At 39.4% G+C, this 18,761-nt stretch overlaps 1 protein-coding gene across 1 annotated transcript in view; it reads right to left on the reverse strand.

Moving 5' to 3' along the window:
• Positions 1-244: 244 nt before the first annotated feature.
• Positions 245-18,761, reverse strand: part of LOC124647221 (peroxisomal adenine nucleotide carrier 2-like) — a 23,950-nt gene continuing 5,433 nt past the window's right edge. The window contains exons 2-3 of the mRNA XM_047187190.1: positions 1,004-1,167; positions 245-883 (exon numbers count right to left, since the gene is read on the reverse strand). Coding sequence (XP_047043146.1) covers positions 592-883; positions 1,004-1,167 — 456 coding nt within the window. The 3' untranslated portion in view covers positions 245-591. The remainder of the gene's footprint in view (positions 884-1,003; positions 1,168-18,761) is intronic.

The following is an 18,761-nucleotide window of genomic DNA, read 5'->3' on the forward strand; positions in this document are numbered from 1 at the left end:
CACGGGCGCGGCGTGCCGCGGCGCCAAAGCCTACTAGTTTACCTCATGGATAACTGGTTTTTCATACAAGGGCAGCGCACAAAATCTGAAATGGCGCATATGTGGCATAGAGCTCGAGTCAAGAAGCAGTCTAACGAACATTAGAACGTTCATGAAATTGCTGACTTGGCAATCCTCTGTATGTATACTACAGTCCTTCAGTTAAGATGTGTAATACTGTTGTCACCATCTGACATTTACAATATGAGAAATTTATATTGCTATAATTCGATTTCCAGCAAAGAAAGAAGGAATATAACAAAAGTGATATTTTACACATTGCAGTACAGACAACATCACCAGACCTAGTCCTGGGCAGCACCTATCTCATTTCAGTAAGCATCAGAGACTCAGAGCTTAAGGGGGGAAAACAAACAAATTTATTCAAAACATTCCCCGACGCTAGGAAGGTTATCCCACATATACATGGTGCTGTTTGGCTTCTGTACTTCTGTTATTTCGTACAGGATCTTGAAATACCCCGTGGACGTTTGGACATTAAGATTGGTTGTTGGAGGTGATCGTGTATAATACATTTAAGAGATTCCAAATTTATGTGCTCTTGATTCTCTTCTGAGAGACAAAGAGATACCGCCGCAGGGCAAGCAGTGAGATCCAAGTAAACTTTGAAATCTTCTCCTTTATCATTAGCAGTAATGCGGAGCTCAGAACCGTCTTTAGTATCTGAGCATGTATTCCTTTGAAGAAGCCTGGGATCCCTTCGTTTTGCCACATAGCACACATGGCACCCAACATTGTTTTGGGAGGCCTTGAATGGCCTGGCCTCTCAGATTCGTCTTCATCATCGTCATCAGGGTCGGCAGCCTGAATCATGACCTTGCACCTGTTTGAAAAATAGATGTCATATAACTGAGATGGCAGTTGAATTTATAGACATCATTGACATGCAAAAGCAAGTGCAAAGGTTCAGATAGCACCTGCTGCCAAAGATAAGTTTGCATACCTGATCAATGGGTAAGTCAAGATTGTAGCAACACTTTTTGAGATGGCACCAAGGAGAAATGCCGAGAAGGCAGAAAGAACAACTGGGGAAGAATCACCTGCTGATTCTGCTTTACGTTTCTGCCTCTGAATTAGCTTGAGCTTAAGCTGATCAAATACAGTGTACTGCAATTACTTCCTTGTTTGCTTTCTTATATCAAAATACAAAAAAATTAGTTACTTGCTTTACTTTATTTATTATCTTGTTTGCGTTCTCTATATTAAAAACACAAAAAAATTAGTTACTTGCATTTACTTTATTTAGTTTGCTTTATTTTCTATTGCTAGAATGAGTAATCCTGAAGTTGAAGTTCGTTCGTTTTAGCAACAAGGGGGAGAATGTTTAAAAGATGCTTGGTATAGAATTAGTTATGCTCATAATAGGTGCACTAAGAAACACTCCACTATTATCCTACTCAGGAATTTTTATGTTGGTATCTCTAGCTGGAATAGGTATGTTCTTGATACTCTCGGAGGAGGTAATTTCCTAGGCACTCCTGCTTTAGAAGCCAGCTGTATTATTGAGAGTCTAGTTGGAATACCACCTGTTAAGGAAGCTAAAATTGAAATCTCTCTTGAAGATGTCATGAAAAAGTTGGAGACCATAGAGCAAAATCTTCCAAGTATTAATACTAAATTGGGAATATTACTTAATATCACTGATAAACTTGATAAATCTCTAGGTGGAATTAATGAGAGAATTGCCGTCTTAGAAACTTGTGCTACTCATGATAATCAAACACATAGGATTAGTGAACTTGAAGAAGCTATGGGAACCTTGGGTTCAACTTTTTCTTCTCTTAAGTTTAAGGAGAAAGCTTATGTAGGTAAGGAGCAAAAGTTCATGTATGTCTCTAAGGTGCCTAAGCCAAAAAACTATTATAGGCCTAAAATTTACAAAGCCCTTAGTACCGCTATAGATAATGGAACATCTAAGATACCTATTGCGACAAGTTGTGAAAATTATGATGTTAATGCTTCGTCTCTTGATAATACTTGATACACACTTTCTGCGCCTAGCTGAAAGGCGTTAAAGAAAAGCGCTTATGGGAGACAACCCATTATTTTACTACAGCACTTTTGTTTTATATTTGAGTCTTGGAAGTTGTTACTACTGTAGCAACCTCTCCTTATCTTTATTTTATTGCATTGTTGTGCCAAGTAAAGTCTTTGATAGTAAAGATGATACTAGATTTGGATTGCTGCGCAGAAACAGAATTCTTACTGTTACGAAATTGAGTCGCCCCGTCTGTAGGTAACTCAGAAATATATGTCAATTTACGTGCGTGATCCTAAGATATGTACGCAACTTTCATTCAATTTTAGCATTTTCATCTGAGCAAGTTAAGTGCCCCATAAAAATTCGTCTTTACGTATTGTTCTGTTTTGACAGATTATGTCTTTTATTTCGCATTGCCTGTTTTCCTATGTTTGATGGATTTCTTTGTTCCATTAACTTTCAGTAGCTTTGTGCAATGTCCAGAAGTGTTAAGAATGATTGTGTCACCTCTGAACATGTGAATGTTTGATTATGCACTAACCCTCTAATGAGTTTTTTTTGAGTTTGGTGTGGAGGAAGTTTTCAAGGATCAAGAGAGGAAGATGATACAATATGATCAAGGAGAGTGAAAACTCTAAACTTGGGGATGCCCCCGTGGTTCATCCCTGCATATTTCAAGAAGACTCAAGCATCTAAGCTTGGGGATGCCCAAGGCATCCCCTTCTTCATCGACAACTTATCAAGTCACCTCTAGTGAAACTATATTTTTATTCCATCACATCTTATGTGCTTTACTTGGAGCGTCTTTATGTTCTTGTTTTTGTTTTTGTTTGAATAAAATTGGATCCTAGCATTCATTATATGGGAGAGAGACACGCTCCGCTGTTGCATATGAACACATATGTTTTTAGCTTTATTCTTAATGTTCATGGCGAAGGTTGAAACTGCTTCGTTAATTGTTATATGGTTGGAAACAGAAAATGCTGCATGTGGTAGTGGTATAATGAAATACTTGTCGATCATTGAGCTTTGATAATCTGATTCTTTGCAAACGTTTTGAGGTATTTAGATGGTAAGGCTTGTTGTTTAAGTAAGTTAAAATCGGTAGTGGATTGTTGTCTTTAAGCTTGTGCCGTACTACAAACTCTACTTAAATAGTTGAAGGTGTAGTTGGACTTGATAGCTTTCCATGTCTAAGAGTTCATCGTAATAACTAAGTTGTGCTGAAGGTAGAGGGAGCTAGCGGGGTACTTGTGCCACCGTGAACGGCCCTCCTTGGAGTAAATTTTAATCATGCTCTTAATGTTGAACCTGCTAGATGTTTGCAATAAGCTTGTGAGTTCTTTTTGACTAATGTTAAGCTACGGTCTTTGGCACTTCCACCATCCAAATTTGCTAGCCTCTTCGGTATTGTGCATTGCCTTTTGCTCACATTGAGAATTGTGCATACTTCGCCAGTACATCCAAACCCGTGGGAGGACTTTCTCTTGTTCTCCTACACATAAGCCATACATCTTCCTCAAAACATCCACTATACCTACCTACCACAGCATTTCCATAGCTGTTCCGAGATATATTACCATGCAACTTCCATTTTACATTACATGACTTGTTGTTATTTATTATTTATATATTGCTTTGCATGATTCTATACAGCTGATGTGTGGTTTACCCATGTTACGCTAGATCATTGCACATCCTGCTACACTGGTAGAGGCATACAGTTTTATACATCATGTTTCATTATGAGTTATTTGTACCAAAAAGTGTGTTGTCATATTAGGATGTTGACCCTAAAAGTGAAAAGAGCCATGGAGGCCATCAAAAAGACAAAAAGAAAAGAAAGAAAAAAAAAGAAAAAAGAAAAAAAAGAAAAAAGGGGGCAGCATCACTATCTTTTATCCACACTTGTGCTCATGTTTTAGCACCTGCAGTATTCACAGTCATCATTTGTGCTCATGTTTAGCACCTATACTCCATATGAGAGAGTTTTTATGTTTTACTAGTATAACTATGTGGGGAATTTACACTATAGAACTTGGGTTGTATATTCCAATGATGAGCCTCCTCAAAAGTGCTCTAGGTCTTCGCGAGCAACCAAGTTGGATGAACCCCCACTAGTTCCATTGGAGAGCTTTCATACACATATAGCTCTATGTGCATCTGTTGCATGGAAATCACTACTCCTTGCATAGCTTCGATTATAAGACTTCCTCTTGTCTAATGATCACTTATAGCTTTGTGAGACTTTCTTTCATTGGCCTTCCAAACCCCCATTAACGTTCTTTATGCCATAACATCCTGGTGCTAATACCAAATGCTTGCGCTCACCGGTTGAGTAAGCTTCGAAACAGTTGATTCATGACGTTCATGTTTATTTTTACTTGACGGAATCCTTTTTTGTTGTGAAAATTCACTTGATGCTTGGAATGAAGGATAGAACTTCTACGCTGGATACTTAAAACATCTTTACTGAACTTTGTACGGTTTCATGTCTTTAAAGCAATAGTTCATGAAAACTTTTAGCTTGTTTAACTCTTGCATTATCATCTCTTATATCAATTATAGATATTTTCTTCGAATAATTTGATCTCAGCTCATGTGCTTTACAATAGTATTGATCAAGATTATGATAGCATGTCACTTCAGAAATTATCCTTGTTATCGTTTACCTACTCGAGGGCGAGTAGGAACTAAGCTTGGGGATGCTTGATACGTCTCAAACGTATCTATAATTTCTTATGTTCCATGCTACTTTTATGATCATACTCACATGTTTTATACACACTTTATGTCATTATTATGCATTTTCCGGCACTAACCTATTTACAAGATGCCGAAGAGCCGATTCTTTGTTCTGTTGTTTTTGGTTTCAGAAATCCTACAAAGGAAATATTCTCGGAATTGGACGAAATCAACGCCTAGGGTCTTATTTTTCCACGAAGCTTCCAGAAGACCGAAGAGGATACGAAGTGGGGCCACGAGGTGGCGACACACTAAGGTGGCGCGGCCAAGGGCGGGCCCGCGCCGCCCTAGTGTGTGGGCCCCTCGTGATGCCCCCGACTCTGCCCTTCCGCCTACTTAAAGCATTCGTCGCGAAAACCCCTCAGTACCGATAGCCACGATACGGAAAACCTTCCAGAGACGTCGCCGCCGCCAATCCCATCTCGGGGGATTCAGGAGATCGCCTCCGGCACCCTGCCGGAGAGGGGAATCATCTCCCGGAGGGCTCTTCATCGCCATGATCGCCTCCGGATCGATGTGTGAGTAGTTCACCCCTGGACTATGGGTCCATAGCAGTAGCTAGATGGTTGTCTTCTCCTCTTGTGATATCATGTTAGATCTTGTGAGCTGCCTACCATGATCAAGATCATCTATTTGTAATGCTACATGTTGTGTTTGTTGGGATCCGATGAATATGGAATACTATGTTATGTTGATTATCAATCTATCATATATGTGTTGTTTATGATCTTGCATGATCTCAGTTGCTAGTAGAGGCTCTAGCCAAGTTGATACTTGTAACTCCAAGAGGGAGTATTTATGCTCGATAGTGGGTTCATGCCTCCATTAAATGTGGGACAGTGACAGAAAGTTCTAAGGTTGTGGATGTGCTGTTGCCACTAGGGATAAAACATCAATGCTTTGTCTAAGGATATTTGTGTTGATTACATTACGCACCATACTTAATGCAATTGTCTGTTGTTTGCAACTTAATACTGGAAGGGAAGCGGATGCTAACCCGAAGCTGAACTTTTTAGGCATAGATGCATGCTGGATAGCGGTCTATGTACTTTGTCGTAATGCCCGATTGAATCTCACTTTACTCATCATGATATGTATGTGCATTGTTATGCCCTCTTTATTTGTCAATTGCCCAACTGTAATTTGTTCACCCAACATGCTATTTCTTATTGGAGAGACACCACTAGTGAACTGTGGACCCCGGTCCAGTTCTTTACATCTGAATACAATCTACTGCAAACATTGTTCTCTAATGTTCTTCGCATACAAACATCATTTTCCACACCATACGATTAATCCTTTGTTTACAACAAGCCGGTGAGATTGACAACCTCACTGTTAAGTTGGGGCAAAGTATTTTGATTGTGTTGTGCAGGTTCCACGTTGGCGCCGGAATCCCTGGTGTTGCGCCGCACTATACTCCGTCACCAACAACCTTCACGTGGTCCTTGACTCCTACTGGTTCGATAACCTTGGTTTCTTACTGAGGGAAAACTTGCTGATGTACGCATCACACCTTCCTCTTGGGGTTCCCAACGGACGTGTGCTTGACGCGTCATCAATCACTAATATTGTCACACACAATATAGCTTCAAAGTTCTGACACTATCGGAAGTACACCAAGTTCTCAAAGAACTTCTTGACTTAACATCCTTATTCATTGTCAAAACAATGACATACTCTGCCTTCGTTTGTAGAATCCATCACAACATTTAGAACTCATCTAAATCTAGCATAGACAACTTCTAGCTTATTATGCTACCTTTTAAACAACACTTAGCCTAATTTGAGATTGAATTTTTTATTTTTATATGTGACAAAACCAATATCGGTGCAACACCTTACAGCGATTTATTTGTCATTTCTCCATACAAAAAAAATATATCCTTGGTTCTTCTAAAGTACTCAAGGATATTCTTACTGTCGTCCAATGATTATCATATGAATCATCCTGGTATATGCTCATAACACTTTAGAGCACAGGACATCTGATTGTGTACATATTATTCGTGATCTATAATCACTCATGTGTTTTTACTCATTGAGTGTCAAATACACTCAAGTCTTGTCAAACCTTCACATGACAAGAACATTTTCTTAATATTTCTATATTGAACTACTTCAATATCTATTCTATGTACTTTAACTTAAACTTATTATGTGTTTCAATCTATCTTCATAGATCCTGATACTAAATTTGTTTCAGTCCATATCCTTTCATTGAATTTAATTTCTCAATGAAACCTTTTAATCAAGTATATAATTACATCATTTATAACCAACTATATGTTAGAAATTTAATTCGGCACATGGGAGCATATGATCCTGCCTCCGAATAACATTTTAAAATATCAAAAAAAATTGAATAAAAATTTCCGCGCTTACGTTTCGACATTCTACGTACGTACATGAAGTTTTGCAAAAAAACCAACATTTTTGATGACTTGTGTGAAAAAGACAAAAAAAGTCGCGTACATTGCCCTTTCTTTGCACCAAAATTTGTCTTTTTTACACGCGACAGTAAAAATATCAGTTTTCCGTGAGACCAATTTGTAAACATGCAGAACTTCGAGATGTACCTATTAAATTTTATGTCCGAACTTTTCAATATTTTGAAAATGTATTCAAAATCAAATTTAAAATCCGGGAGCATATGCTCCCGGGCGCCAAAACACCACTCCCACTATATGTCATCTACATAAAGTATTATAAATATGTCTCAGCGCTCCCACTTAATTTCATCCGGTGAAGATTCCAACTCCGCGATACTCACTTCATTCAATTGAAGTTTGTATACCTATCTAGTATTCCACGGACCAGCAAAGCTCTTGGTTGTATCTTGTATACACCTTTAATACATACTTCTGATAAGTAATGTATTTTACCATCCTACTAGCATAATCCACATAGACTATAAGCATTGCAACGGAAGATCTAATCTTATCGTAGTCAACTCTTTGAACTTTGTCGTAAACAACTTTTCGATAAGTCGAGCTTTTTCAAGGATATTCCATCCAAGTCCATCAATTTTATAGATCCATTTACTTTCAAAAAGTATTCATCTATCATGGATTTCATGGCGCATGGCCATTTTAACGGAGTCAGGGCCCATCACAACTTCTTTGTTTGTAGTTGGTTTATCATTGTTCAAAATCAATCCTTTGTCCACAAATCATTTATTTTATCACAAAGTAAACCATACCTACAAGGTTCAATAAGTACTTCGATCTCCATGGCTAAAACACTTTGTAGTCATGGAAGCCATGATCGTCGTGGCCGCTTCCGGAACCAATTTCCGATGTTGCGCTACTCTGATCATTATGCTCAGGTTCATAAACCTTATCAAGTTCTATTGTCCTCCCACTCAAATACTTCGCTAGAAAACAATTTCTTGAAAATAAGCAAGTAACATTGACAAACACTTTTGTCTTTACTTCATAGTGGAAAGAACTCCCAATCAATTCTTTGGGATAACCAACAAAGACATTCATCCGATTTTGGTTGAAAACTCTTAGACCAAAATTTAAAGAAAGGACTATTAGGGTTTATACCCATGCCATAACTTGTATGGTGTCATTTCAACGTATCATGATGATGCTCTATTTAGTGTAAAAGCGGTAGTCTCTAAAGCATAATCCACAAAAATATAATGGCATTAATATTTTATCTCATCATTGACCTAACAAGGTTTGGATACATCTCTCGGATACTCCATCATCACTATGATACTCCAAGAAACGTGAGTAGTAGAACAATTTCATAACTCTCTTAGATGTTCGCTAAAACTAGTAATTCAAATATTTACACTATGATCCAATCATAGATATTTGACTTTTCTATTACGATGATTTCCACTTCATGCTGAAATTTATTTGAATCCATTCAAATGTTTCAAACTTCTTCCTTATCGAATATATCCACATATATATACTCAATTCATTGTTGGAAGTTTTCATGAAGTAGAAGAATCTCCCGCACACAACTATGCCTTGTGAACCATATACATCATCATGTATGTTTCCACTAAGTTAGTTGCCCATTCAAATCTTGGCCTATGAACGGTATTACAGTCTTTCCTTTTAGAATAGATTTGCAAGCGCCAAATGATTCAAAAATCAAATGACTCCAATAATCCATTTGCATGGAGTTTCTTCATGCGTTCCTTTCCAACATGACCTAAATGGCGGTTCCACAAATAAGTGGAATTCAAATCATTTGCCTTACGGCATATTAGCGTCAGTGTTATGTATGTGTGATTCACCATTAAGATTTATAATGAGTAAGGTCATAATTTGAACAACTCATTGTTTTCATTTGACCAGATCAAAATAACAATTATTAAGTTCTTTATTATAAATTCTAAGGGCTAGGTAGAATGCCAATGACAAACATAATAACACTTTATTATGTTCCAGGCGTGCATTATTACCATATTCCTTATCAGTCACTTAGGCCATCGTATTCTTGTATTGTGTTGAACTGTATGACATCTCATACCAACCAATCTGGTACAAATACCCAAGAATTTTATTATGTGACCAAACAAGGAATACATCCATAACCTGTATATCATTTATATACACCTGAACTAGACTTTCTAGTATTTTCTTTCTTTCTACCAAAATATCTTTTGTAGTTTCTCTTTTAGCTTTCCTCATTATTCAGAAAAATAGTTCAACATCTATAACTTCTAGGTTTGTTGGTCAAATACCAATAACCTTGAGGTTCTTACTTTGAAGTTGATCATCATATGCCAAGTGTTCCGGATTTCACTATTAGTAATTTTTTAATATTGATGAACAATTTCACACATAATTTTATCCACCATATCATGACGACTTTCCGAGACCATGTCTGTACATGCTAGGCTTGTAAAGTTTAACCTCAGTATTCGCATGTGCAAATCTGGCTTGCACCCGTTGTATGCACACGTAGAATCTATAACACCCGATCATCCCGTGATGCTTCGAAACGACGAGTCTTAGCAACGGTGCATACTAAGAACGATCACTTCATGGATATGCGAATATCGTTAGTGCCCCAATAGTTGGAGGATTGGGACGCCTTGCGTCATCAACCTTCGTACATTCCCATAAAACTTATGAGTTTATGTAGTCTCACCAAATTATATTCTATCATCTTGCAATAAGGTCTTATATATCTCATATATCTCATACCTTGATTATTTCTGAAAACTAAATTTTCAGCTCCTTACTTTTCAAACAGATTTGAACTTCAAGTTTCACGGAGACAAGATAACTTTAGGTACTAATTGAAACCATAGTTCTTTGAATCAACAATGTGAGGTTTACTAAAAGTTTGCAATAGGACTTAATCATTTCTTGATTCTTTAACAATACGGTACCAGTCCGTAAAGTTTCTTGTCAGATTTTAACAGTATTTCTATCTCAATTACAAGACTAGCGCATGGTAGAATACAGATGCCAATACTACAAAATTAATTCAAAATACAACTCAGACTATGTTTATGATAATAAGTTCATGTTTTAATCTAATTACTAATGAACTCCCACTTAATACAACATCCCTCATAGTTGTTAAGTGGTACACGATCCACATCCACTACACCAAAACCGATCATCACGTGAGATGATGTAGCTTCAATGGTGAACATCAACATGTTGATCATATCATCCATATGACTCGTGTTCAACCTTTCGGTTTCCGTTGTCCCGAGGCCATGTCTATACATGCTAGGCTCGTCAAGCAAACCCAAGTATTCCGCGTGTGCAACATGGCTTACACCCGTTGTATATGAACGTTGAGTCTATCACATCCGATCATCACGAGATGCTTCGAAACGACGAACTTTGGCAATGGTGCATACGAGGGGAGAACAATTTATTATCTTGATATTAATGTGAGGGATCATCTTATAATGCTACCGTCGCGATCTAAGCAAAATAAGATGCATAAAGGATTAACATCACATGCAATTCATATGTGATATGATATGGTCCTTTAGTCTTTGCGCCTTCGATCTTCATCTCCAAAGCACGGACATGATCTCCATCATCAACGGGCATGATCTCCATCATCGTCGGCGTAGCGTCAAGGTCCATGGCGCCGTCTTCATGGTTGTTCACCTCATGTAGCAACTATTACAACTACTTTGAAATACTACTCAACATGAAATTTAAAGACAACCATAAGGCTCCTGCCGGTTGCCACAATACAATAATGATCATCTCATACATATTCATCATCACATTATGGCCATATCACATCACCAAACCCTGCAAAAACAAGTTAGACGTCTCTAGTTTGGTTTGCATATTTTACGTTGTTTAGGGTTTTCGAGTAAGATCCAATCTACCTACGAACATGAACCACAACGGTGATACTAGTGTTGTCAATATAAGAGTAAATTGAATCTTCACTATAGTAGGAGAGAGACACCCGCAAAGCCACTTATGCAATACAAGTTGCATGTCAAGCGTGGAGCAAATCTCATGAACGCGGTCATGTAAAGTTAGCCCGAGCCGCTTCATCCCACTATGCCATAAACATGCAAAGTACTCAAACTAAAGACAACAAAGCATCAACACCCACAAAACAATTGTGTTCTACTTGCGCAATCAATCTATGCATAGACACGGCTCTGATACCACTGATGGGATTCGTAGCATAGAAAACAAAAAATTTCCTACCGCAAGAACGAAAACCAAGCCAAGATGCAATCTAGTAGACGGTACCAACGAGGGGATAACGAGACTAACCCTTAAAGATTTCTAAAGCCTACGAGATTAGATCTCGTTGTTGCAGAAGATGATCACTTGCCGCTTTCTAAAGCGCGTAGAAGATCTTGACGGTGCCACAATCGGGCAGCACCTCCGTACTCGGTCACACGTTCGGTGTTGATGAAGACGACGTCCTTCTCACCGTTCCAGCGGCAGCGGAAGTAGTAGATCCTCCTCGGAATCCCGGCAGCACGACGGCGTGGTGGCGGTGGTGGTGGAGATCTCCGGCATGGCTTCGCCTATGCGCTGCAGGAGAGATATGTGGAGGAGGGGCGCTAGGGTTTGGGGAGAGGGGGGCTTGGGCGCCGGCCCTCGAAGGGGTGCGGCCAAGGTGGAGGCTTGAGTGGCCGGCCACCCTCCCCTTGTCCCTCTTTTTATAGGTGGAACCCCCAAGAGTTAGACTCCAAGTCTTCAAATAAGACCCCAACTCAAGAACTTGCCATACGGTGGGAAACCTACCCAAGGTGGGACTCCTACTCAAGGTGGGACTCCCACCCCTTCCTTGGGGGGTGGCCGGCCACCATGGGGTGGAGTCCACCTGGGACTCCTCCTCCTTAGGCTGGCCGGCCAAGCTATGTGGAGTCCCTCCGGGACTCCACTTTCCATGGTGATTTCTTCCGGACTTTTCTAGAACCTTCTAGAACCTTCCATAAATGCACCGGATCATTTCCAAACTTGGAAAGTGACTTCCTATACATGAATCTTATTCTACGGACCATTCCGGAACTCCTCGTGATGTCCTGGATCCCATCCGAGACTCCGAACAAAACTTCGAACTCCATTCCATATTCCATATCTACTTTAAACGACATCAAACCTTAAGTGTGTCACCCTACGGTTCGCAAACTATGCAGACATGGTTGAGACTTCTCTCCGACCAATAACCAATAGCGGGATCTAGAGATCCATAATGGCTCCCTCATATTCAACGATGACTTAGTGATCGATTGAACCATTTACATACGATACTGATTCCCTTTGTCACGCGATATTTTACTTGTCCGAGGTTTGATCATCGGTATCTCTATACCTCGTTCCACCTCGTCTCCTGACAAGTAATCTTTACTCGTACCGTGGTATGTGGTCTCTTATGAACCATTCATATGCTTTCAAGCTAATTAGACGACATTCCACCGAGAGGGCCCAGAGTATATCTATCCGTCATCGGGATGGACAAATCCCACTGTTGATCCATATGCATCAACTCATACTTTCTGAATACCTAATCCCACCTTTATAACCACCCATTTACGCAGTGGCGTTTGATGTAATCAAAGTACCCTTCCGGCATTAGTGATTTATATGATCTCATGGTCGAAAGGACTAGGTAACTATGTATCGAAAGCTTATAGCAAATATAACTTAATGACGTGTGATGTCTACGCCCCCCTCCTTTTCCTGTAGACAGTGTTGGGCCTCCAAGAGCAGAGGTTTGTAGAACAGCAGCAAGTTTTCCCTTAAGTGGATCACCCAAGGTTTATCGAACTCAGGGAGGAAGAGGTCAAAGATATCCCTCTCATGCAACCCTGCAACCACAAAGCAAGAAGTCTCTTGTGTCCCCAACACACCTAATAGGTGCACTAGTTCGGCGAAGAGATAGTGAAATACAGGTGGTATGAATAAGTATGAGCAGTAGCAACGGTGCCGAGAAAATAGCTTGCTGGCGTGTAGTTGATGGTGGTAGTATTGCAGCGAGTAGTAACACGGTGAAACAATGAAACAAGCAGTAGTAACGCAGCAGTATTTAGGAACAAGGCCTAGGGATTAGACTTTCACTAGTGGACACTCTCAACATTGATCACATAACAGAATAGATAAATGCATACTCTACACTCTTGTTGGATGATGAACACATTGCGTAGGATTACACGAACCCTCAATGCCGGAGTTAACAAGCTCCACAATTCAATGTTCATATTTAAGTAACCTTAGAGTGCATGAAAGATCAATTCGACTAAACCAAGTACTAACATAGCATGCACACTTGTCACCTTCATGCATATGTAGGAGGAATAGATCACATCAATACTGTCATAGCAATAGTTAACTTCGCAATCTACAAGAGATCATGATCATAGCATAAACCAAGTACAAACACGGATGCACACACTTGTCACCATTACACCGTGTAGGAGGAATAAAACTACTTTAATAACATTGCTAGAGTAGCACATAGATAAATTGTGATACAAAATACATTGCAATCATAAAGAGATATAAATAAGCACCTCACTATGCCATTCATCAGTGAATAAGTATTCTGTGAAATATAGCCTAAGAGACCCACACGGTGCACACACTGTCACCTTTACACACGTGGGACAAGGAGTCTCCGGAGATCACATAAGTAAAATTCACTTGACTAGCATAACGACATCTAGATTACAAGCATCATCATATGAATCTCAATCATGTAAGGCAGCTCATGAGATTATTGTATTGAAGTACATAGGAGAGAGATGAACCACATAGCTACCGGTACAGCCCCGAGCCTCGATGGAGAACTACTCCTCCTCATGGGAGCAGCAGCGGTGATGAAGATGGCGGTGGAGATGGCAGCGGTGTCGATGGAGAAGCCTTCGGGGGCACTTCCCCGTTCCGGCAGCGTGCCGGAACAGAGACTCCTGTCCCCCAGATCTTGGCTTCGCGATGGCGGCGGCTCTGGAAGGTTTCTGTGGGTTTCGTCGAACGCAATAGGGTTTTCGCGACGGAGGCTTTAAATAGGCGGAAGGGCAGCCTCGGAGGGTCGAAGGGGCGCCGACACTATAGGGCGGCGCGGCCAGGGCCTGGGCCGCGCCGGCTTATGGTCTAGGCCCCCTATGGGTCCACTCTGGCGACTCTCGGGTGTTCTGGATGCTTCCGGGCAAAATAGGAACCTGGGCGTTGATTTCGTCCAATTCCGAGAATATTTCGTTACTAGGATTTCTGAAACCAAAAACAGCAGAAAACAGGAACTGGCACTTCGGCATCTTGTTAATAGGTTAGTTCCAGAAAATGCACGAATATGACATAAAGTGTGCATAAAACATGTAGATATCATCAATAATGTTGCATGGAACATAAGAAATTATCGATACGTCGGAGACGTATCAGCATCCCCAAGCTTAGTTCTGCTCGTCCCGAGCAGGTAAAACGATAACACAGATAATTTTGGAGTGACATGCCATCATAACCTTGATCATACTATTTGTAAAGCATATGTAGCGAATGCAGCGATCAAAACAATGTATATGACATGAGTAAACAAGTGAATCATATAGCAAATACTTTTCATGAATAGTACTTCAAGACAAGCATCAATAAGTCTTGCATAAGAGTTAACTCATAAAGCAATAATTCAAAGTAAAGGTATTGAAGCAACACAAAGGAAGATTAAGTTTCAGCGGTTGCTTTCAACTTGTAACATGTATATCTTATGGATATTGTCAACATAGAGTAATATAATAAGTGCAATATGCAAGTATGTAGGAATCAATGCACAGTTCACACAAGTGTTTGCTTCTTGAGGTAGAGAGAAATAGGTGAACTGACTCAACATTGAAAGTAAAAGAATGGTCCTCCATAGAGGAAAAGCATCGATTGCTATATTTGTGCTAGAGCTTTGATTTTGAAAACATGAAACAATTTTGTCAACGGTAGTAATAAAGCATATGTATCATGTAAATTATATCTTACAAGTTGCAAGCCTCATGCATAGTGTACTAATAGTGCCCGCACCTTGTCCTAATTAGCTTGGACTACCGGATCATCGCAATGCACATGTTTTAACCAAGTGTCACAAAGGGGTACCTCTATGCCGCCTGTACAAAGGTCTAAGGAGAAAGCTCGCATTTTGGATTTCTCGCTATTGATTATTCTCAACTTAGACATCCATACCGGGACAACATAGACAACAGATAATAGACTCCTCTTTTATGCATAAGCATGTAACAACAATTAATAATTTTCTCATATGAGATTGAGGATATATGTCCAAAACTGAAACTTCCACCATGAATCATGGCTTTAGTTAGCGGCCCAATGTTCTTCTCTAACAATATGCATGCTTAACCATAAGGTGGTAGATCTCTCTTACTTCGGACAAGACGAACATGCATAGCAACTCACATGAAATTCAACAAAGAGTAGTTGATGGCGTCCCCGAAACATGGTTATCGCACAACAAGCAACTTAATAAGAGATAAAGTGCATAATTACATATTCAATACCACAATAGTTTTTAAGCTATTTGTCCCATGAGCTATATATTGCAAAGGTGAATGATGGAATTTTAAAGGTAGCACTCAAGCAATTTACTTTGGAATGGCGGAGAAATACCATGTAGTAGGTAGGTATGGTGGACACAAATGGCATAGTGGTTGGCTCAAGTATTTTGGATGCATGAGAAGTATTCCCTCTCGATACAAGGTTTAGGCTAGCAAGGTTATTTGAAACAAACACAAGGATGAACCGGTGCAGCAAAACTCACATAAAAGACATATTGAAAACATTATAAGACTCTACACCGTCTTCCTTGTTGTTCAAACTCAATACTAGAAATTATCTAGACCTTAGAGAAACCAAATATGCAAACCAAATTTTAGCTTGCTCTATGTATTTCTTCATTAATGGGTGCAAAGCATATGATGCAAGAGCTTAAACATGAGCACAACAATTGCCAAGTATCACATTACCCAAGACATTAATAGCAATTACTACATGTATCATTTTCCAATTCCAACCATATAACAATTTAACGAAGAAGAAACTTCGCCATGAATACTATGAGTAGAAACTAAGGACATACTTGTCCATATGCTACAGCGGAGCGTGTCTCTCTCCCACACTAGCATTTATTCAAACAAAAACAAAAACAAGAAACATACAGACGCTCCAAGTAAAGTACATAAGATGTGACCGAATAAAAATATAGTTTCAAGAGAAGGAACCTCGATAATTTGTCGATGAAGAAGGGGATGCCTTGGGCATCCCCAAGCTTAGACGCTTGAGTCTTCTTGATATATGCAGGGGTGAACCACCGGGGCATCCCCAAGCTTAGAGCTTTCACTCTTCTTGATCATAGTATATCATCCTCCTCTCTTGATCCTTGAAAACTTCCTCCACCCCAAACTTAGAACAACTCATTAGAGGGTTAGCGACAATAAAAATTAACATGTTCAGAGGTGACACAATCATTCTTAACACTTATGGACATTGCATAAAGCTACTGGACATTAATGGATCAAAGAAATTCATCCAACATAGCAAAAGAGGCAATGCGAAATAAAAGGCAGAATCTGTCAAAACAGAACAGTTCGTATTGACGAATTTTATCGAGGCACCATACTTGCTCAAATGAAAATGCTCAAATTGAATGAAAGTTGCGTACATATCTGAGGATCACTCACGTAAATTGGCATAATTGTCTGAGTTACCTACAGAGAATTAGGCCCAGATTCGTGACAGCAAGAAAACAGTTTCTGCGCAGTAATCCAAATCTATTATTGACTTTACTATCAAAGACTTTACTTGGCACAACAAAACACAAAACTAAGATAAGGAGAGGTTGCTACAGTAGTAAACAACTTCCAAGACACAAATATAAAACAAAGTACTCGTAGCAAAATAACACATGGGTTATCTCCCAAGAAGTTCTTTCTTTATAGCCATTAAGATGGGCTCAGCAGTTTTAATGATGCACTTGCAAGAAATAGTATTTGAAGCAAAAGAGAGCATCAAGAGGCAAATTCAAAACAAATTTAAGCCTAACATGCTTCCTATGAAAAGGAATCTTGTACACAAATAAATTCATGAAGAGCAAAGTAACAAGCATAGGAAGATAAAACAAGTGTAGCTTCAAAAATTTCAGCACATAGAGAGGTGTTTTAGTAACATGAAAATTTCTACAACCATATTTTCCTCTCTCATAATAACTTTCAGTAGCATCATGAGCAAACTCAACAATATAACTATCACATAAAGCATTCTTATCATGAATCTCATGCATAAAATTATTACTACTCCCAACATAAGCATAGTTATTCTTGTTAATTGTAGTAGGAGCAAATTCAACAAAGTAGCTATCATTATTATTCTCATCAAGTGTAGGAGGCATAGTATTATCATCATAAAAATTACTCTCCATAGTAGGCGGCACTAAAAGACCAATATCATTATAATCATCATAAATAGGAGGCAAAGTATCATCAAAGAAAATTTTCTCCTCAATTCTTGGGGGACTAAAAAGATCATGAAAACCAGCTTCCCCAAGCTTAGAACTTTCTATATCATTATCAACAATGGTGTTCAAAGCGTTCATACTAATATTACTACCAAGCATGCAAATAAGATTCCATAGGTTTTTTAATTTTCGCATCAAACAATCCATGTTTTAAATCAGGAAATAGCATAAGAAGCTCATTCTTGTCCATTATGCCAAACTAGTGTAAACAAGAAACAAAAAGATGCAATTGCAGGATCTAAAGGAAATAGCTTCGAGTACTTACAATGCGCCGGAAAATAGCTTACTAGCCGAGATCCGGAGTGTGAGTACCTTTTACCTTTCCTCCCCGGCAACGGCGCCAGAAAATAGCTTGATGTCTACGCCCCCCTCCTTTTCCTGTAGACAGTGTTGGGCCTCCAAGAGCAGAAGTTTGTAGAACAGCAGCAAGTTTTCCCTTAAGTGGATCACCCAAGGTTTATCGAACTCAGGGAGGAAGAGGTCAAAGATATCCCTCTCATGCAACCCTGCAACCACAAAGCAAGAAGTCTCTTGTGTCCCCAACACACCTAATAGGTGCACTAGTTCGGCGAAGAGATAGTGAAATACAGGTGGTATGAATAAGTATGAGCGAGTAGCAACGGTGCCGTGAAAATAGCTTGCTGGCGTGTAGTTGATGGTGGTAGTATTGCAGCGATAGTAACACGGTGAAACAAGAAACAAGCGTAGTAACGCAGCAGTATTTAGGAACAAGGCCTAGGGATTAGACTTTCACTAGTGGACACTCTCAACATTGATCACATAACGTAATAGATAAATGCATACTCTACACTCTTGTTGGATGATGAACACATTGCGTAGGATTACACGAACCCTCAATGCCGGAGTTAACAAGCTCCACAATTCAATGTTCATATTTAAGTAACCTTAGAGTGCATGAAAGATCAATTCGACTAAACCAAGTACTAACATAGCATGCACACTCGTCACCTTCATGCATATGTAGGAGGAATAG

The sequence above is a fragment of the Lolium rigidum genome, chromosome 4, assembly GCF_022539505.1.
Source record: "Lolium rigidum isolate FL_2022 chromosome 4, APGP_CSIRO_Lrig_0.1, whole genome shotgun sequence".
NCBI classification, from domain to species: domain Eukaryota; kingdom Viridiplantae; phylum Streptophyta; class Magnoliopsida; order Poales; family Poaceae; genus Lolium; species Lolium rigidum.